The sequence below is a fragment of the Pinus tabuliformis genome, chromosome 2_1 (genome assembly GCF_031772625.1).
Source record: "Pinus tabuliformis cultivar Carrire ecotype Pingquan chromosome 2_1, CPIR1, whole genome shotgun sequence".
Taxonomy (NCBI): domain Eukaryota; kingdom Viridiplantae; phylum Streptophyta; class Pinopsida; order Pinales; family Pinaceae; genus Pinus; species Pinus tabuliformis.
In genome coordinates, this window is record NC_142299.1 from 610789192 (window position 1) to 610808738 (window position 19547).

Sequence of the window (19547 nt, forward strand, 5' to 3'; positions counted from 1 at the left end):
TTTGGGGTTTATGGTTTTAAGACGAGGGTTTAGGGTTTAGGGATTATAACACTTTAGTAAATGCTTTTACTAAACATTTAAATAAAATTTACAAAACACATTTTAAAATGGTCTAAAATACTTAGAGTTTAGGGCTTACAGTTTGGTGTTTAGGGTCATGGGTTTATGGTTTAGAGTTTAGGGTTAAGGGTTTATAGCACTTTCACAAATGTTTTTAGTAATAACTTAAATAAAAGTTACAAAACGTTTTTAAAATTGCTATAAAATGCATAGGGTTTAGGGTTTAGTGTTTAGATTTTAGGGTTTAGAATTTAGGGTTTTGGGTTTAGGGTATAGCGTTTAGGGTTACACGGTTTCGGTTTAGGATTTAGTGATTATGGTTTAGGGATTAGGGTTTATAAAACTTTAGTAATTGTGTTAATAAACACATAAATGAAAGTTACAAAACACTTTTTAAAATCTTATAAAATTCTTAGGGTTTAGTGTTTATGATTTGGGGTTTAGGGTTTATGGTTTAGGGTTTGTGGTTTAGGGTTAAGGGTTTAGGGTTTATGGTTTACGGTGTAGGGATGAACCACCCCACATTAAGGAGGTATCCGCTACTACTTATTACACATAATGCATTCATCCTATGGAGCCTCGAGGAGTTATGAAGAAAAATAAATGAAAGGAAAAACGTTTATGAAGAAGGGTATCTCATGTACCACATTTTTCTCCCTCCTACACTCACATACCTAGGTGTGGTCTTCCCTTATTATAGATACTCATAAAATTCTTAGGGTTTATTATTTAGGGATTAGGGTTTGGGGTTTGGGGTTCATGATTTAGGGATTATAACATTTTAGTAATTTCTTTTAATAAGCACTTAAATAAAAGTTACAAATAGTTTTTAAAATGTTATAAAATTCTTATGCTTTAGCATTTAGGGTTTAGGGTTTATAACACTTTAGTAAATGTTTTTAATATACACTTAAATAAAAGTTAAAAAACACTTTTTAAAATGTTATAAATTTCTTAGGGTTTAGGCTTTATGGTTTATGGTTTGGGGTTTATGGTTTAGAGTTTAGGGTTTAGGGTTGGTAACACTTTAGTAAATGATTTTAATAAATACTTAAATAGAAGTTACAATATATGTTTTAAAATGTTATAAAATTATTAGGGTTTAGCATTTAGGGTTTAGGGTTTAGCACTTAGGCTTTAGGGTTTATGGTTTGTAGTTTAGGGTTAACACTATAGTAAATTCTTTTAATAAGCACTTAAATAAAAATTACATTTTTTTTTTAAATGTTATAAAATGCTTAGGGTTTAGGTTTTAATGTTCATGGTTTGGGGTTTAGGGTTTAAGGTTTAGGGTTTAGGGTTTATGATTTAGGGTTTAGGTTTGGGGTTTAGAGGTTAGTGTTTAGGGTTTATAAGACCCTCATAAATGCTTTTAATAAAAACTTAAATAAAAGTTTCAAAATAATTTTTAAAATGTTATAAAATGATTAGGGTTTAGGGTTTAGGGTTTGGGATTTAGGGTTTAGGGTTTAAGGTTTGGGGTTTTGGGTTAAGGTTTCAGGTTTAGTGTTTAGGGTCTACAACATTTTGGTAAATTATTTTAATAAACACTTAAATAAAAGTTACAAAACAAATTTTAAAATGTTATAAAATGTTTAGGGTTTAGGGTTTGGTGTTTGGGGTTTGGGGTTGAGGGTTTAGGTTTTGGGGTTTAGGGTTTATGTTTTTGCTTTTACGGTTTAGGGTTTTGTGTTTATTGTTTACGATTTATAACACTTCAGTAAATTCTTTTAATAAACACTTAAATCAAAGTTAAAAAATTCTTCTTAAATTGTTATAAAATTCTTAGGCTTTATGGTTTAGCGTTTAGGGCTTGGGGTTTAGGTTTTGGGGTTTAGGTTTTAGGGTGTATGGTTTAAGGTTTATAAAATAAACAATTAACTAAAAGTTACAAAATGCTTTTAAAAATGTTATAAAATGCCTATGGTTTAGGGTTTATTTTTTAGGGTTTAGGGTTTGGGGTTTAGGGTTTAGGGTTTAGGGTTTGGGGTTTAGGGTTTAGGATTTAGGGTTTAGGTTTTATAACACCTTAGTAAATTCTTTTAATAAACACTTAAATAAAAGTTACAAAATTATTTTTAATAGATCATAAAATGCTTAGGTTTTAGGGTTTAGGGTTTCAGGTTTTGGGTTTAGGGTTTAGTGTTTAGGGTTTAGGGTTCAGGGTTTATAACACTTTAGTAAATTATTTTAATAAACACTTAAATAAAAGTTACAAAACGCTTGTTAAAATGTTATAAAATGCTTAGGGTTTAGGGTTATAACACTTTATTAAATGTTTTTAATAAACAATTAAAAAAGTTACAAAAATGTATTTTAAAATGTTATAAAATTCTTAGTGTTTAGGGATAGGGTTTATGGTTTAGGGTTTGGGATTTATAACACTTTGAGAAATTATTTTAATAAGAACATAAAAAAAGTTACAAAACACTTGTTAAAATGTTATAAAATGCTTAGGCTTTAGGGTTTAGGATTTAAAATTCTATAAAATGCTCATGGTTTAGGATTTAGGGTTTATAACAATTTAGTAAATGCTTTTAATAAACACTTTAAAAAAAGTAAGAAAATGCTTGTGAAAATGTTATAAAATACTTAGGGTTTAGAGTTTAGGGTTTAGGCTTTAGGGTTTTGGGTTTAAAATGTTATAAAATGCTTACGGTTTAGGATTTAGGGTTTATAACATTTTAGTAAATTCTTTTAATAAACACTTCAAAAAAGTTACAAAAAGCTAGCTAAAATGTCATTGAATGCTTAGGGTTTAGGTTTAGGGTTTAAAATGTCATAAAATGCTTAAGGTTTAGGATTTAGGGTTCACAAGGCTTTAGTAAATTCTTTTTATAAACACTTACAAAAATTTACAAATTTCTTTTTAAAATGTTATAAATGCTTAGTGTTAAGGGTTTAGGGTTTAGGGTTTAGGTCTTATAACACTCCAATAAACTATTTTAATAAACGCTTAAAAAAAGTTACAAAACACTTTTTAAAATGTTACAAAATGCTCAAGGTTTAGGGTTTAAAGTGTTATAAAATTCATACGGTTTAGAGTTTAGGGTTTAGGTTTTATAAAAATTTAGTAAATCCTTTTAATAAACACTTGGAAAAAAGTTACAAAACACTTGCTAAAAAGTTATAAAATTCTTAGGGTTTAGGTTTGAGGGACACTTTAGTAAATTATTTTAATAAACACTTTAAAAAAGGTTACAAAACTCTTGTTAAATTTTATAAAATTCTTAGGGTGTAGGTTTTAGGGTTTAGGGTTTATAACACTTTAGTAAATTCTTTTAACAAGCACTTAAAAAAAGTTACAAAATGCTTATTAAAATTCTATAAAATGTTTAGGGTTTTAAAATGTTCAAAAAACATTCTAAATTCTGATAAAATGCTTAGGGTTTATAGTTTATAAACATTTAGTAAATTATTTAAATAAACACTTAAGAAAAAGTTACAAATGCTTCTTAAATTTTTGTAAAATGCTTAGGGTTTAGGGTTTGGGTTTTAAAATGTTATAAAGTTTTAATGGTTTAGGGTTTAGGTTGGGGGTGTGGGTATGAGGGTTTAGGGTTTTTTAGGGTTTAGGGTTTGGTGTTTAAGGTTAAGGGTTTAGGGATTAGGTGTTTGGGTTTATAGAATTTTAGTAAATGGTTTTAGTAAACACTTAAATAAAAGTTACAAAACACTTTTTAAAATGTTATAAAATCCTTAGGTTTTAGGGTTTGGGGTTTAGGGCTTAGGGTTTAGGTTTTGGGGTTTAAGGTTTAGAGTTTATAAGACCTTAGTAAATGCTTTCAAGCTTTAGGCTTTAGGGTTTATAATACCTCAGTAAATGATTTTAGGGTTTATCCTTTAGGCTTTAAGCGTTAGGATATAGGGTTTGGGGTTTAGGTTTTATAACACTTTGGTAAATTCTTTTAATAAACACTTAAATAAAAGTTACAGAACACTTTCTGAAATGTTATAAAATTCTTAGTGTTTAGGGTTTATCGTTTGGGGTTTACTGTTTGGGATTTAGGGTTTCAAGTTAAGGGTTTAGGTTTTAGCGTTTATGGTTTAGGGTTTATGGTTTATGATTTAGAACACTAATGTTACAAAATGCTTTTTAAAATATAAAAAAAATAACATTTAGGGTTTAGGGTTTAGGTTTTAGGATTTATAACACTTTAGTAAATTATTTTAATAAACACTTAAATAAAAGTTTAAAATGCTTTTTAAAATGTTATAAAATGATTAGGGTTTAGGTTTTAGTGTTTGAGGGTTTAGGATTTCAGGTTTATGCTTTAAGGTTTATAAAATAAAAGTTACACTTAAATAAAAGTTACAAAACACTCTTTAAAATGTTATAAATTAATTAGGGTTTAGGTTTTATGGTTTAGGTTTTAGGGATTAGGGTTTAAAGTTACAAAACACTTTTTAAAATGTTATGAAATGCTTAGGGTTTAGGTTTTAGGGTATAAGGTATAGGGTTTAGGGTTTGGGGTTTAGTGTTTAGGGTTTAAGGTTTATAACACTTTAGTAAATTGTTTTAATAAACACTTAAATAAAAGTTACAAAACACTTTTTGAAATGTTATAAAAGGCTTAGGGTTTAGCATTTAGGGTTTAGGTTTTTCAGTTTAGGGTTTACATTTTAGGGTTTATGTCACATATCTATCTTGTCTTTAAGCATGTAAAAAAAATTTCGTTATGATGTCTGTACCACCATTAACTTAATCGTATGCAATCATGTCATTCATAACAATTACTATGATATCTGCACCATCATAAGCTTAGTCACATAAACTATTGTCATTTATAATTGGCATGTAGTTACCTCTGTTATCAAATCAACGGTTTAAGTTATGGTATAACCTATATGTCAATCATCATAATGGTACCATGCTGTGTTGGTACTATGCCAAGGGTAATATATATTATATGTTTATCAATAATCCAACCAACATATACGTTGGCGCTCCCTCCGTTGGACATTTGGACCTGCCTTTAAGACTGCTGGCCGGATCACATGGTTCGGCATGGCTTTACAGGCTAGAACCTTCCCGCACCTTCACTTTGATCTTACCGCCATAATCGGTGGTGTAAGATTTCCGGGAAGGATCGAGGGCGGAGATGGCTCCACGTTTCAGGGTTTAGACTTTACATTTATAGACCCTATGTTCCGGATTCTTTGCGATTTGTTTAGTCATTATGCAGCGCTCCGACGCTCTGAGCATTTCTCCATTGCATCTGAATGTCTGTCTCATATCCCGGCGTCATTCCTCTGTTGCCGCTTCTTGTCTACATGCATCTTCACCAAGGTGTCTTCGCTCCGTGGATGTAAATCTCTGGATTTGCGGGGTAAGAGCTACATCTCTAATTGTTCTCATTGATTTTAGAGCAGTTTAGTTAATACATGAAGTAACGATTGCATACTGTTGCTTGACAGATGGAGGTAATCCTCTATCAGGGTTCCTTTGGCGGTCTGGTCTCCTCGCCGGCGTTTACCTCCCGGATGATTACAGGTACACAGTCATTCCCAACTTACCTTACGGTAATTGCTCAAGGTTACAAGTTTTTCAGGTTATATTTCTTTTGTGTTTTATATTTCCAGGTTTATGTGTAAACCCCAGCCGCCTTATTCCTCCACCATTGACGCAGATGGCGGTCAAGGGCCTTATGAGTTACGGGTCCATGAGTAGGGTTTGATTTTTATGATGGAAGTTGGTTAATCTTTCTCCTTTCCACGGCGGTTTGAGTCTGAGTCTCAAGGCCATGAGGCTATACAGCTCGACTAGGCCTGTGTAACTACTGCACAATGTTTGTAATGTCTCATTTGTATCGATGGCGGACTTTACATACCCATCAAGTTTTCTACTGTATTAATCTATTTGGAACTGAACCATATGGTTTTGACGGTCCTTTATTGAAATATGATGCCATGTTAACTGTACAGTTTATTTTCATATTCCGCATGAAATTTCCCTGTAAGGGTTGGCTTTGAACATTATACAGTTTGCTTATTGTTTAAGTTTCTCGTTCTGGGTTTTAACTGATACTATCATATCTTTGATTTATGACGGCATTTGTTCCTTCTACAGCCGGACTTGAGGGTTTTCAAACGAGTTCGCCCTGCATCTCATTTCATAGATGTAAGGACGAACTCGGGGTCAAGTTCTGGCACGAGAAGACCTTTGGTCTTACATTCAGACTTTGGATATAACTGTATGCTGTTCCTTTATTATTGAGAAATAGATCTGGTGCGCTTATATAGATTTGCTCTATAGCTCTTGTTATGAATGTTATGGTTTAGCCGGCTTTTATTTCTGTCACAACAGTTCTGGTTTTCTTCGTGATTACACTATTTAACACATGACTACCCGTGAACTAGGGTAGGATGATTCCTCTGGTTGTTATAGCTTGACTCTAACCGTCCGAATACACGATACTGTCTGTTGATTTATAGAAAGGTACTGGTTACCTGTTGATAAAATAATTTTGTTTATCTATAGAGGAAGTAATATTGTTTCATTGTTAAAGATCGAATACGGTCTATACGTTGATGTATCACGTTGTCGCATATTCAGGTTTAAGGCTATGAAAATCTGTCTACAGTATTACAGCTCAGATTTGATTATTATTTGCAAGCCATGCATGAGTTAAGCTAGGTTTTCAGACTTTTTATCTTTGAAAGGAATATTGGCAGAGACCGGCTACGGCCTGCCACAGGAATCCACAGAGTCAATCCTGTCACGGACTCGACCCCAAATTGAGTCATAAGGGTTTGATCTCGACACTCCGACCCTCTGGTCTAACCACCTAAGAATTATCTAAAGGGGTTCTTTTCCAGATTATAGTTATACAGCTAATAGTTCTTTGACCTTCTATGTTCCTTATATGGTAGGGTTGATCCTCCTACAGGACCTCGGGCCTGTTCGCATGTTACCCAACCTGCATACTCTAACCCTATCTCTAGCTAACGTATTTCATGCTATTGCAATAGTTTATTTTCCTTTACAGTTATGCGGGTAACTATGGTATTTATCCAAACATAACAGTCTACATTCTGATTCTTGCATAAGAAGCTACAGTTATACTATCTACCGATATATAGAGATTATGTCGCTGTTAGCTAATGGTATTCTAAATTACCTGTACTATATAAACAACTACAGATACTTCAGAGTTCTAGTTACTTACCTGTTACTGCTGGTAGGAAATCTCTTCAGCGAACCTCCTGTAAATCTCCGTGTCAAGCTCGTTATCCACCCAACCGTGAGACTTGTCCTCCGGGACCTGAGCCTCCCCCCGAGCTTATCCTTACCGGATCACAATCCTCAGTAAGACAGCACTCAGTGCTTGACTATCTGGTCACTACCAGACTTAGTCCAAAACAAGGTTTTTCCTTTTTCCTCTTCTGTCTGTCTCTACAGCACAGAAAGAAAACTATCCACCCATTTTCCTTTTTCCTGGAAATCCTTCCAGTTAAGGGAGGTGGTTATTTTCAGTTTCATTAACTGCTTTCCCTTTTGGGAGCCCAATGCTTTTCTGAGTAATTCTTTAAACACATTACTTTAATGCATATTAAAATTAACACATTACTCTTTAAAAGAAAATAAGTTTCTCAATGTCATTCAGTTTTTACCACAGTAAACTTTTAAATAATTACATTTACGGGGTCATCACATCTCCCCCCTCTAAGTTTGGACATCGTCCCGATGTCTAGTGTCCTCAAACAGCTCCGGATAAGCTTTCCGAAAAAGCTCTTCATCCTCCCAAGTAGCCTCATCCGGCCCATAGTGCTGCCACTGCACTTTAATTTGGGTAATAACCTGCTTCCACAGTTGTACTTCTCTCTGGTCAAGAATGTTCAGCGGCTCGACCAAGACCTCTCCTTCCGGTTCGACCTGCAAACAATAACAGTGTCAGTTTTCTATCTCTTGACACTTCTTCAATCAGTTCAATTGAAAGCAACTCTTACCTGTATATCTTGCCACTTGATCACATGCTTAGGGTCATAAATATACTTTTTAAGCATGGATACATGGAAGACATTATGAATTCTAATGTGGCTTGGTAAGGCTAGCTGATATGCTACTGGCCCAACTCTTGCCAAGACCTGGAAAGGTCCAAGATAACGAGGCGCGAGTTTGGCACAACTGCTCCATTGCAGAGTACTCTTCTTCGCTTGTATTCTTATATAAATGTGGTCGCCCACCTGATACTCTTTGAATCTTCTTTTTCGATCTGCAAAGTTCTTTTGCCGATCCTGAGCGGCTTTCAAGTTAGCTCGCACTCTTTTGACCATGTCTTCCATTTCTTTGAGCATTTCAGGTCCCAACCTTAACTTATCCTCCGGGCCACTCCAGTTTGAGGGCGTCCGACATTTGCGTCCATACAAGACTTCAAATGGAGACATTTGGATTGATGTATGATATCCGTTATTATAAGCGAATTCCACCAGGTGTAGATAATCTTCCCACTGAGTCGGTTTTTGCATTACACATGCTCTCAGCATGTCTTCCAACACCTGATTTACTCTCTCCGTCTGTCCATCAGTCTGGGGATGGTATGCTGTACTAAAGTTCAACTGTGTACCCAGTTTTGCAAATAATGCTTTCCAAAAAGCAGATGTAAACTTTACATCCCGATCTGAGATTATAATCTTCAGAAGCCCATGGAGTCTGAACACATTCTGCATAAATATGTGTGCAATTTGGACTGCCCTGTGGGTCGATTGCACCAGAATAAAGTGGGCTGCTTTACTCAATTTATCAACGACCAACATAATAGAGTCATTGTTCCTCTCTGTTCTAGGCAACCCAGTTATAAAATCCATGGATATAATTTCCCATTTCCATTCCGGAATTGGTAGGGGTTGCAATAGCCAGCTGGATGCTGATGCTCTGTTTTGATTTGCTGGCATTCTAAACATCGCGCTAAATATTCAGCTACATGTCTTTTCATTCCTGGCCAGTAGTACTCCTTCTGAAGTGCAGCAAGCATTTTCTGGTATCCAGGATGACCTGAGTAGTGACTGGTATGAAACTCATTTAGAATTAAGTTTCTAAGATTATTGTCATTTGGTACAAACAGTCTTTGTTTGTAAAACAACATTCCATCCTTGCTCACTTCATACCCTTGTTGGTTTTCCTGGCTGGAAAGTGACTTTTGTTGCTTCATTTGCTGATATTCGGCATCCAGGTTTGCTGCTGTTTTAATCTTTTCTTGCAAGGAGTTTTCCCACTTGCTGAGAGTAACTTCATATAAACATTGTACTTTTCGGCTTAAAGCGTCTGCTACGCGATTTTCCTTTCCCTTCAGATGCTTGATATCAAAATCGAATCCACTTAGGAAATCTGCCCAACGGGCTTGCCTTTCATTCAGAGTGGGCTGACTGAAATAGTTTGTCAAGCTGTGATGGTCTGTTAATAACAGAAATTTCTTACCCAGAAGATAATGTCACCACATTTTAAGGGCATGTATGACGGCTGCCAACTCCAAGTCGTAGGCAGAATACTTCTGCTCATGTTCTTTCAGCTTCCTCGACTCATATGCGATAACTCTCCCTTCTTGCATTAGTACACCCCCAACACCTTCCCGACTAGCATCAGTACATACAACATAATCCTTATTAGGATCAGCTATGCTTAGAACGGGAGCCGTAGTGAGTAAGTGTTTAAGTCGTTCAAAACTTTGCTGACATTCCAAAGTCCATTTGAATGTCCTTCCTTTCTTCTGTAAAGATGTGATAGGATATGCCACCCTCGAGAAACCCTCCACGAATCTTCTGTAGTACCCTGCTAACCCCATGAAAGATCTGATATCTGCCACATCTTTAGGCACAGGCCAATTCATTATGGCTTTAATTTTCTCACGATCCACTGCAATCCCTTCCTTGGTGATCACATGGCCTAAATACTGAATCTCTTCTTTGTAGAAATCGCACTTGCTGAATTTAGCATACAGCTGATGCTCTCGCAGGGTTTGCAGCACTACCCGGAGGTGCTCCTCGTGTTCCTCCCTGGAACGAGAATAGATCAGAATATCATCAATGAATATTAGTACAAACTTGTCTAAAAACTGATGGAACACGTTGTTCATCAAACACATGAATGTGGCGGGTGCATTAGTCAATCCGAAAGGCAACACTACAAATTCGTAGTGCCCATATCGGGTTCTAAAGGCTGTTTTAGCAATATCTTCTTCTTTAATTATGATATGATGATAACCAGATCGCAGATCGATTTTGGAGAATACTGTCGCCCCCTTGACCTGGTCAAAAAGCTCATCAATCCGAGGTAAGGGGTATTTATTTTTGATTGTGAGTTTGTTCAGCTGCCGGTAATCAATACACATTCGAAAGGTTCCATCTTTCTTCTTGACAAACAGCACCGGTGCTCCCCATGGAGATACACTGGGAAGGATATAATTTTTATCCAACAATTCTTGTAATTGCATTTTCAGCTCAGTCAACTCAGGTACACTCATCCTATAAGGTGTCCGCGAAACTGGGGCAGCACCTGGTATTAACTCAATGGTGAAGTCAATATCCCTCTTCGGAGGTAATCCAGGAATTTCCTCCGGAAACACATCCACGAATTCTTTTATTATTGGAAGATGGTCTAGCGGACTCCCTTTATCTTTGGTTTCTGCATAATTTACCTGAATGGCATACACTTGGCATCTTTTCCGAATGCATTTCACTAACTGGGATGCAGTGATTGGCCGGACCTGCACTGGCCTTTTAATTCCCTGCATCTCCTGTTCCATTCCCGAGTCATCCTTGAATCGTATAGCTTTCATTTTGCAGTTCACTAAAGCCCAATGCTTTTCTAACCAATCCATCCCAATCAGGATGTCATAAGACCCAAGTGGAAGCATGTTCAGATCTGCTACCACCGGCTGTCCTGCCACCATTATGGGACAGTTTCTGATTTTTGCCATTACTCGTCTTTTAGCCCCTGTAGCTAGCTGTACCAGCCACGGATTCTTGAATTTTTCAGGCTTCAAATTCTACCATGGTGGGCTGATATTCTGCCTGGCGGTCGTCCAAGGCTGCATTAATTTTGTGCACACTTCGTCCCACATTGCCCACGGTTGATGCCTCATGAATCTGAGAGATCTGATCAGTTCCCTTCCGCTACGGGCAGTTATTGACATAGTGTGGTCCGCCACAGCCCCAGCATTGTATTGGGGGTCTGGTTACTCCCTTATTATCCAATTTGATGGATGGCTCTCCCATTCTAGTTTCACTAACAGGCTTGGGCCTGAATGAGCTTCTTGGTGCTGCTCTGCTACTCTGCCCTTTGACACTTCCTTTAGCTCCACCAACCCGGCCTCCTCTATTGTTTCCCACAATTTTACTACCTTTTTTCTCATTCCATTTCCTGTTGGAACTGTCCCCTTTCTGTTTGTTCTGCTGGTAGCACATTCTGGCTTTACGAATAGCTTCGTCCATGGTTCTGGGATTGTCAAATTCAATCCTTTCTCTCATATACATGGGCAAGCTGCTAACGAACCTTTGCACCTTTGCTTTTTCTTCTTTAAGGTAGGGTACATAACGGAGCAAGGAGGTGAAACGGTTGATGAACTCATCCATAGTCTGCTGTCCCAATCGCAGATCATGGAATTCCTTTGCTTTTTCATCATAAAAGCGCTCTGTCAAATATCTCTCTTTAAAGTATTTTTGAAATTTTTCCCATGTTATGGTTCACTCACTTACCCCTTTTACGATTTTAACTTCTTCCCACCACAATGTTGCCTTCCCTTACAACTGAAAAATGGCCAATCTCGCCTTCAGGTTATGGTCATACTCATATAGCTGGAAATATTTATTCATGTTAATCAGCCATGCTTCAGCTGCTTCCTCTTGCTCTCCATCGTAGTGCGGGGGTTTGATTTTCTGGAATTCTCCCTGCAATTCCACCTTCTGTCATTTTGAAGTCTGTTGTTCTGAGGCATTATCGGATTGATCTTCTCCATCTTCCGGAATCTCAGATTCTGCGTGATAATGCTGCTCCTCTGTCATTCTCTGTTTCTCTGCACTAGGGTTGGCCAGTGGCGGGTTCTGTTTGTCAGACAAACTTTTTAATATCCTTTCCTGCTCCATTGTCAAATGTGCATTGTCTTCACGCAACCGAGCCATTTCATTCTTCAGCTCTTGAACTATTTATAATATGGCCAGATTTGTACTACGGGTCTCCTCTCCCAACTGTATCCACAACTCTGGGTTGTTCCCCGGATTCATTTTTCCCTGTATTCTCTGGTCTGTTCTAATCATAAAACAGTCAACATTGTGAGCTTCTGGCACAATTTTACCACCTCAAATCAAGAAACATCAATACTATAAGGACTTTTTTTTTTTTTTTCTTTTAAAGGAAAACATGCTATACATATCCCAAAGGCCACAGTATGGCAACCCGGGCTCTGATACCAATTGTCACATATCTATCCTGTCTTTAAGCATGTAAAAAAATTTTCGTTATGATGTCTATACCACCATTAACTTAATCGTATGCAATCATGTCATTCATAACAATTACTATGATATCTACACCATCATAAGCTTAGTCACATAAACTATTATCGTTTATAATTGGCATGTAGTTACCTCTGTTATCAAATCAACGGTTTAAGTTATGGTATAACCTATATGTCAATCATCATAATGGTACCGTGTTGTGTTGGTACTATGCCAAGGTTAATATATATTATATGTTTATCAATAATCCAACCAACATATACGCTGGCGCTCCCTCCGCTGGACATTTGGACCTGCCTTTAAGACTGCTAGCCGGATCACGTGGTTTGGCATGGCTTTACAGGCTGGAACCTTCCCGCGCCTTCACTTTGATCTTACCGCCATAATCGGCGGTGTAAGATTTCCGGGAAGGATCGAGGGCGGAGATGGCTCCATGTTTCAGGGTTTAGACTTCACGTTTATAAACCCTATGTTCTGGATTCTTTGCGATTTGGCTGGTCATTATGCAGCGCTCCGACGCTCTGAGCATTTCTCCATTGCATCTGAATGTCTGTCTCATATCCCGGCGCCATTCCTCTGCTGCCGCTTCTTGTCTACATGCATCTTCACCAAGGTGTCTTCGCTCCGTGGATGTAAATCTCTGGATTTGCGGGGTAAGAGCTACACCTCTAATTGTTCTCATTGATTTTAGAGCAGTTTAGTTAATACATGAAGTAACGATTGCATACTGTTGCTTGACAGATGGAGGTAATCCTCTATCAGGGTTCCTTTGGCGGTATGGTCTCCTCGCCGGCGTTTACCTCCCGAATGATTACAAGTACACAGTCATTCCCAACTTACCTTACGGTAATTGCTCAAGGTTACACGTTTTTCAGGTTATATTTCTTCTGTGTTTTATATTTCCGGGTTTATGTGTAAACCCCAGCCGCCTTATTCCTCCACCATTGACGCAGATGGCGGTCAAGGGCCTTATGAGTTACGGGTCCATGCGTAGGGTTTGATCTTGGTGGAAGCTGGTTAATCTTTCTCCTTTCCACGGCGGTTTGAGTCTGAGTCTCAAGTCCATGAGACTATACAGCTCGACTGTGCCTGTGTAACTACTGCACAATCTTTGTAATGTCTCATTTATATCGATGGCGGACTTTACATACCCATCAAGTTTTCTATTGTATTAATTTATTTGGAACTGAACCATATGGTTTTGACGGTCCTTTATTGAAATATGATGCCATGTTAACTGTACAATTTATTTTCATATTCCACATGAAATTTCCCAGTAAGGGTCGGCTTTGAACATTATACAGTTTGCTTATTTAAGTTCTCGTTCTGGGTTCTAATCTCGTATTACCATATCTTTGATTTATGACGGCATTTGTCCCTTTCTACAGCCGGACTTAAGGGTTTCAAACGAGTTCGCCCTGCATTTCATTCTATAGATGTAAGGACGAACTCGATGTTGAGTTCTGGCAAGAGAAAGACCTTCGGTCTTACATTCAGACTTTGGATATAAACTTTATGTTGTTCCTTTATTATTGAGAAATAGATCCGGTGCGCTTATATAGATTTGCTCTATAGCTCTTGTTATGAATGTTATGGTTTAGCCAGCTTTTATTTCGGTCACAACAGTTCTGGTTTTCTTCGTGATTACACTATTTAACACATGACTACCCGTGAACTAGGGTAGGATGATTCCTCTGGTTGTTATAGCTTGACTCTAACCGTCCGAATACACGATACTGTCTGTTGATTTATAGAAAGGTACTGGTTACCTGTTGATAAAATAATGTTGTTTATCTATAGAGGAAGTAATATTGTTTCATTGTTAAAGATCGAATACGGTCTATACGTTGATGTATCACGCTGTCGCATATTCAGGTTTAAGGCTATGAAAATCTGTCTACAGTATTACCGCTCAGATTTGATTATTATTTGCAAGCCATGCACGGGTTAAGCTAGGTTTTCGAACTGTTTATCTTTGAAAGGAATATTGGCAGAGACCGGCTACGGCCTGCCACAGGAATCCACAGAGTCAATCCTGTCACGGACTCGACCCCAAATTGAGTCATAAGGGTTTGATCTCGACACTCCGACCCTCTGGTCTAACCACCTAAGAATTATCTAAAGGGGTTCTTTTCCAGATTATAGTTATACAGCTAATAGTTCTTTGACCTTCTATGTTCCTTATATGGTAGGGTTGATCCTCCTACAGGACCTCGGGCCTGTTCGCATGTTACCCAACCTGCATACTCTAACCCTATCTCTAGCTAACGTATTTCATGTTATTGCAACAGTTTATTTTCCTTTACAGTTATGCGGGTAACTATGGTATTTATCCAAACATAACAGTCTGCATTCTGATTCTTGCATAAGCAGCTACAGTTATACTATCTACCAATATTATAGAGATTCTGTCGCTGTTAGCTATTGGTATTCTAAATTACCTGTACTGTATAAACAACTACAGATACTTCAGAGTTCTAGTTACTTACCTGTTACTGCTGGTAGGAAATCTCTTCAGGGAACCTCCTTTAAATCTCTATGTCAAGCTCATTATCCACCCAACCGTGAGACTTGTCCTCTGGGACCTGAGCCTCCCCCCGAGCTTATCCTTACCGGATCACAATCCTTAGTAAGACAGCACTCAGTGCTTGACTATCTGGTCACTACCAGACTTTCTCCAAAACAAGGTTTTTCCTTTTTCCTCTTCTGTCTGTCTCTACAGCACAGAAAGAAAACTATCCACCCATTTTCCTTTTTCCTGGAAATCCTTCCAGTTAAGGGAGGTGGTTATTTTCAGTTTCATTAACTGCTTTCCCTTTTGGGAGCCCCAATGATTTTCTGAGTAATTCTTTAAACATTACTTTAATGCATATTTAAAATTAACAATTACTATTTAAAAGAAAATAAGTTTCTCAATGTCATTCAGTTTTTACCACAGTAAAATTTTAAATAATTACATTTACGGGGTCATCACAGTTTAGCTTTTATGGTTTAGTGTTTATAGCACCTTAGTAAATTATTTTGATAAAAACTTAAATAAAAGTTACAAAAGTCTTTTGAGAATGCTATAAAATGCTTAGGGTTTAGGGTTTATAAGACTTTATTAAATTCTTATAAAAAACACTTAAATAAAAGTTAAAAAACACTTTTTAAAATGTTATAAATTGCTTAGGGTTTAGGGTTAAGAGTCTAGGGTTTATAAGAATTTAGTAAATCCTCTTAATAAACACTTAAATAAAAGTTTTTTTTTTTTCAAGATGTTATAAAATGCTTAGAGTTTAGGGTTTGGGGTTATGGTTTGGAATTTGGTGTTTAGGGTTTAGGATTTAGGATTTATAACACTTTAGTAAATGATTTTAATAAACACTTAAATAGAAGTTACAATATGCTTTTTAAAATGTTATAAAATTATTAGCGTTTAGGGTTTAGGGTTTAGGGTTTAGGGTTTAGGGTTTATGATTTCAGGTTTAGAGTTTAGTGTTTAGGGATTAGGTTTTAGGGTTTAGGGTTTAGGGTTTAGGGTTTCTGGTTTATAGTTTAGGGTTCACTGTTTTCAACACTTTAGTAAATTCTTTTAATACACACTTAAATAAAAATTACAAAATTCTTTTTAAAAGTTATAAAATCCTTACGGTTTAGGGTTTAATGTTCACGGTTTGGGGTTTAGGGTTTCGGGTTTATGGTTTAGGGTTTAGGGTTTGGGGTTTAGAGTCTAGGGTTTAGGGTTTATAAGACTTTATTAAATTCTTTTAATAAACACTTAAATAAAAGTTTCAAAATTATTTTTAAAATGTTATAAAATTATTAAGTTTTAGGGTTCATGGTTTGGGATTTAGGGTTTAGGGTTTAAGGTTTAGGATTTTGGGCTTAGGTTTAGGGTTAAGTGTTTAGGGTCTACAAAATTTTGGTAAATGCTTTTAATAAACACTTAAATAATAGTTACAAAACAAATTTTAAAATGTTATAAAAACTTTAGGGTTTAAGGTTTATGGTTTAGGGTTTTGTGTTTATGGCTTAGGGTTTATAAAACTTTAGTAAATACTTTTAATAAACACATAAATAAAAGTTACAAAATTCTTCTTAAACTATTATAGTATTCTTAGGGTTTATGGTTTAGGGTCTAGGGCTTGGTGTTTAGGGTTTAGGGTATATGGTTTAAAGTTTATAACAATTTAGTAAATTGTTTTAATAAACACTTAAATAAAAGTTATAAAACGCTTTTAAAAATGTTATAAAATGCATATGGTTTAGGGTTTAGTTTATAGGGTTTATGTTTTATTGTTTACGGTTTAGGGTTTGGGGTTTAGGGTTTATAACACTAGTAAATTATTTTAATAAACACTTAAATAAAAGTTACAATACTCTTGTTAAAATGTTATAAAATGCTTTGGGTTTAGGGTTTAGGGTTTATAAAATGTTAGAAAATGTATTTTAAAACGTTATAAAATTCTTAGTGTTTAGGGATAGGGTTTGTGGGGTTTGGGATTTATAACACTTCGATAAATTCTTTTAATAAGAACATAAAAAAAGTTACAAAACGCTTGTTAAAATGTTATAAAATGTTTAGGCTTTAGGGATTAGGATTTAAAATTCTATAAAATTCTCATGGATTAGGTTTTAGGGTTTATAACACTTTAGTAAATACTTTTAATAAAGACTTTACAAAAAGTAAGAAAACACTTGTTAAAATGTTATAAAATACTTACGGTTTAGAGTTTAGGCTTTAGGATTTAGGGTTTTCAGTTTAAAATGTTATAAAATGCTTAAGACTTAGGATTTAGTGTTTATAAAATTTTAGTAAATTATTTTAATAAACACTTCAAAAAAAGTTACAAAAATCTTGTTAAAATGTCATTGAATGCTTGGGTTTAGGTTTGGGGTTTGGGGTTTTGGGTTTAGGATTTAAGGTTTGGGGTTTTAGGTTTAGGTTTACGGTTTAGTGTTTAGGATTTAGGGTTTTTTTTTATGGTTTAGGGTTTAGGGTTTATGGTTTAGGTTTTGGCATTTAGGGTTTATGTTTTTGTGTTTAGGGTTTCAGGTTTCGCGTTTATGGTTTAGGGTTTATAACACTTTAGTAAATTCTTTTAATAAACACTTAAATAAAATGTTACAAAATTCTTCTTAAACTGTTATAAAATTCTTAGGGTTTAAGGATTGGTTTAGGGTTTAGGGTTTAGGTTTTGGGGATTAGGTTTTAGGGTATATGGTTTAAGGTTTATAACAATTTAGTAAATTCTTTTAATAAACACTTAAATAAAAGTTACGAAACACTTTTTAAAATGTTATAAAATGCCTATGCGTTAGGGTTTAGTTTATAGGGTTTAGGGTTTAGGGTTTAAGGTTTGGGGTTTTCGGCTTAGGGTCTACAACATTTTGGTAAATGCTTTTAATAAACACTTAAATAAAAGTTACATTTTTTTAAATGTTATAAAATGGTTAGGGTTTAGGGTTTAGGCTTTGGGGTTTGGGGTTTAGGGTTTAGTGTTTAGGTTTTGGGGTTTAGGGTTTATGTTTTTGTGTTTAGGGTTTAGGGTTTTGTGTTTATGGTTTAGGGTCTATAACACTTTAGTAAATTCTTTTAATAAATGCATAAATAAAAGTTACAAAATTATTCTTAAAGTGTTATAAAATTCTTAGGGTTTATGGTTTAGGGTTTAGGGCTTGGGGTTTAGGATTTAGGGTTTATAACATTTTAGTAAATGCTTTTAATAAGCACTTCAAAAAAAGTTACAAAAATCTTGTTAAAATGTCATCCAATGTTTAGGGTTTACATTTGGGGTTTGGGGTTTGGCTTTTACAATTTACGTTTTGGGGTTTAGGGTTTATGTTTTCATGTTTAGGGTTTAGGGTTTTGTGTTTATGGTTTAGGGTTTATAAAACTTTAGTAAATTATTTTAATAAACACTTAAATAAAATTTACAAAATTCTTCTTAAATTGTTATAAAATTCTTAGGGTTTATGGTTTAGGGTTTAAGGCTTGAGGTTTAGGGTTTAGAGTTTACGTTTTGGGGTTTAGTTTTTAGGGTGTATGGTTTAAAGTTTATAACAATTTAGTAAATTCTTTTAATAAACACTTAAATAAAAGTTACAAAATTCTTTTAAAAATGTTATATAATGCTTGGTGTTTAGGGTTTAGTTTATAGGGTTTAGGGTCTATTGTTTAGGGTTTATGGTTTGTGGTTTAGGGTTTAGTGTTTATAAAAATTTATTAAGAGCTTTTAATAAACACTTAAAAAAGGTTACAAAACACTTGTTAAAATGGTATTAAATGATTAGGGTTTAGGGTTTAGGGTTTGGGGTTTAGGGTTTAGGTTTTATAACACCTTAGTGAATTATTTTAGTAGACACTTAAATAAAAGTTACAAAGTTATTTTCAATAGATCATAAAATGCTTAGGTTTTAGGTTTTAGGGTTTGGGGTTTGGGGTTTAGGGTTTTGTGTTTATAACATTTTAGTAAATTATTTTAACAAACACTTAAATAAAAGTTACAAAACTCTTGTTAAAATGTTATAAAATTCTTAGGGTTTAGGATTTAGGGTTATAACACTTTATTAAATGCTTTTCATAAACACTTAAATAAAAGATACAAAATTCTTCTTAAACTATTATAAAATTCTTAAGGTTTAGGGCTTGGGGTTTAGGGTTTAGGGTTTAGGTTTTGGGGATTAGGTTTTAGGGTATATGGTTTAAGGTTTATAACAATTTAGTAAATTCTTTTAATAAACACTTAATTAAAACTTATCATTATCAAGGATATGATAATGAAAGTTTTTTGTGTGTTCTGGAATTCATAGACATAGAAACACAAACAAGAGCAAAGACAAACAAGTAAATACATTACATAAAATAAAAACACAAACATTTAAAACCCTATCATCATGAAACATCCATTGTAACTAATTATAATATATATATATATATATATATATATATATATATATATATATATATATATATATATATATAGATATATATATAGATATAGATATATTAATTAAAAATACTTATAGAATAATTTGATTCTCAAAGATGC

General features: G+C 35.0%; 2 protein-coding genes across 2 annotated transcripts; both read left to right on the top strand.

Annotated features, from left to right (window-relative positions):
• Positions 1–5068: 5068 nt before the first annotated feature.
• On the top strand, positions 5069–6304 carry LOC149201991 (uncharacterized). The gene is made up of 4 exons (XM_089401431.1): positions 5069–5180; positions 5236–5390; positions 5479–5554; positions 5691–6304. The coding sequence occupies exons 1-4, from the start codon at positions 5069–5071 to the stop codon at positions 5729–5731; spliced, it is 384 nt and encodes a 127-aa protein (XP_089257557.1). The 3' UTR covers positions 5732–6304.
• A 6709-nt stretch (positions 6305–13013) lies between these two features.
• On the top strand, positions 13014–13503 carry LOC149201992 (uncharacterized). The gene is made up of 2 exons (XM_089399876.1): positions 13014–13166; positions 13255–13503. Exons 1-2 carry the CDS (start codon positions 13017–13019, stop codon positions 13429–13431), a joined length of 327 nt encoding a protein of 108 aa, XP_089256002.1. The 5' UTR covers positions 13014–13016; the 3' UTR covers positions 13432–13503.
• The last annotated feature ends 6044 nt before the right edge of the window (positions 13504–19547 follow it).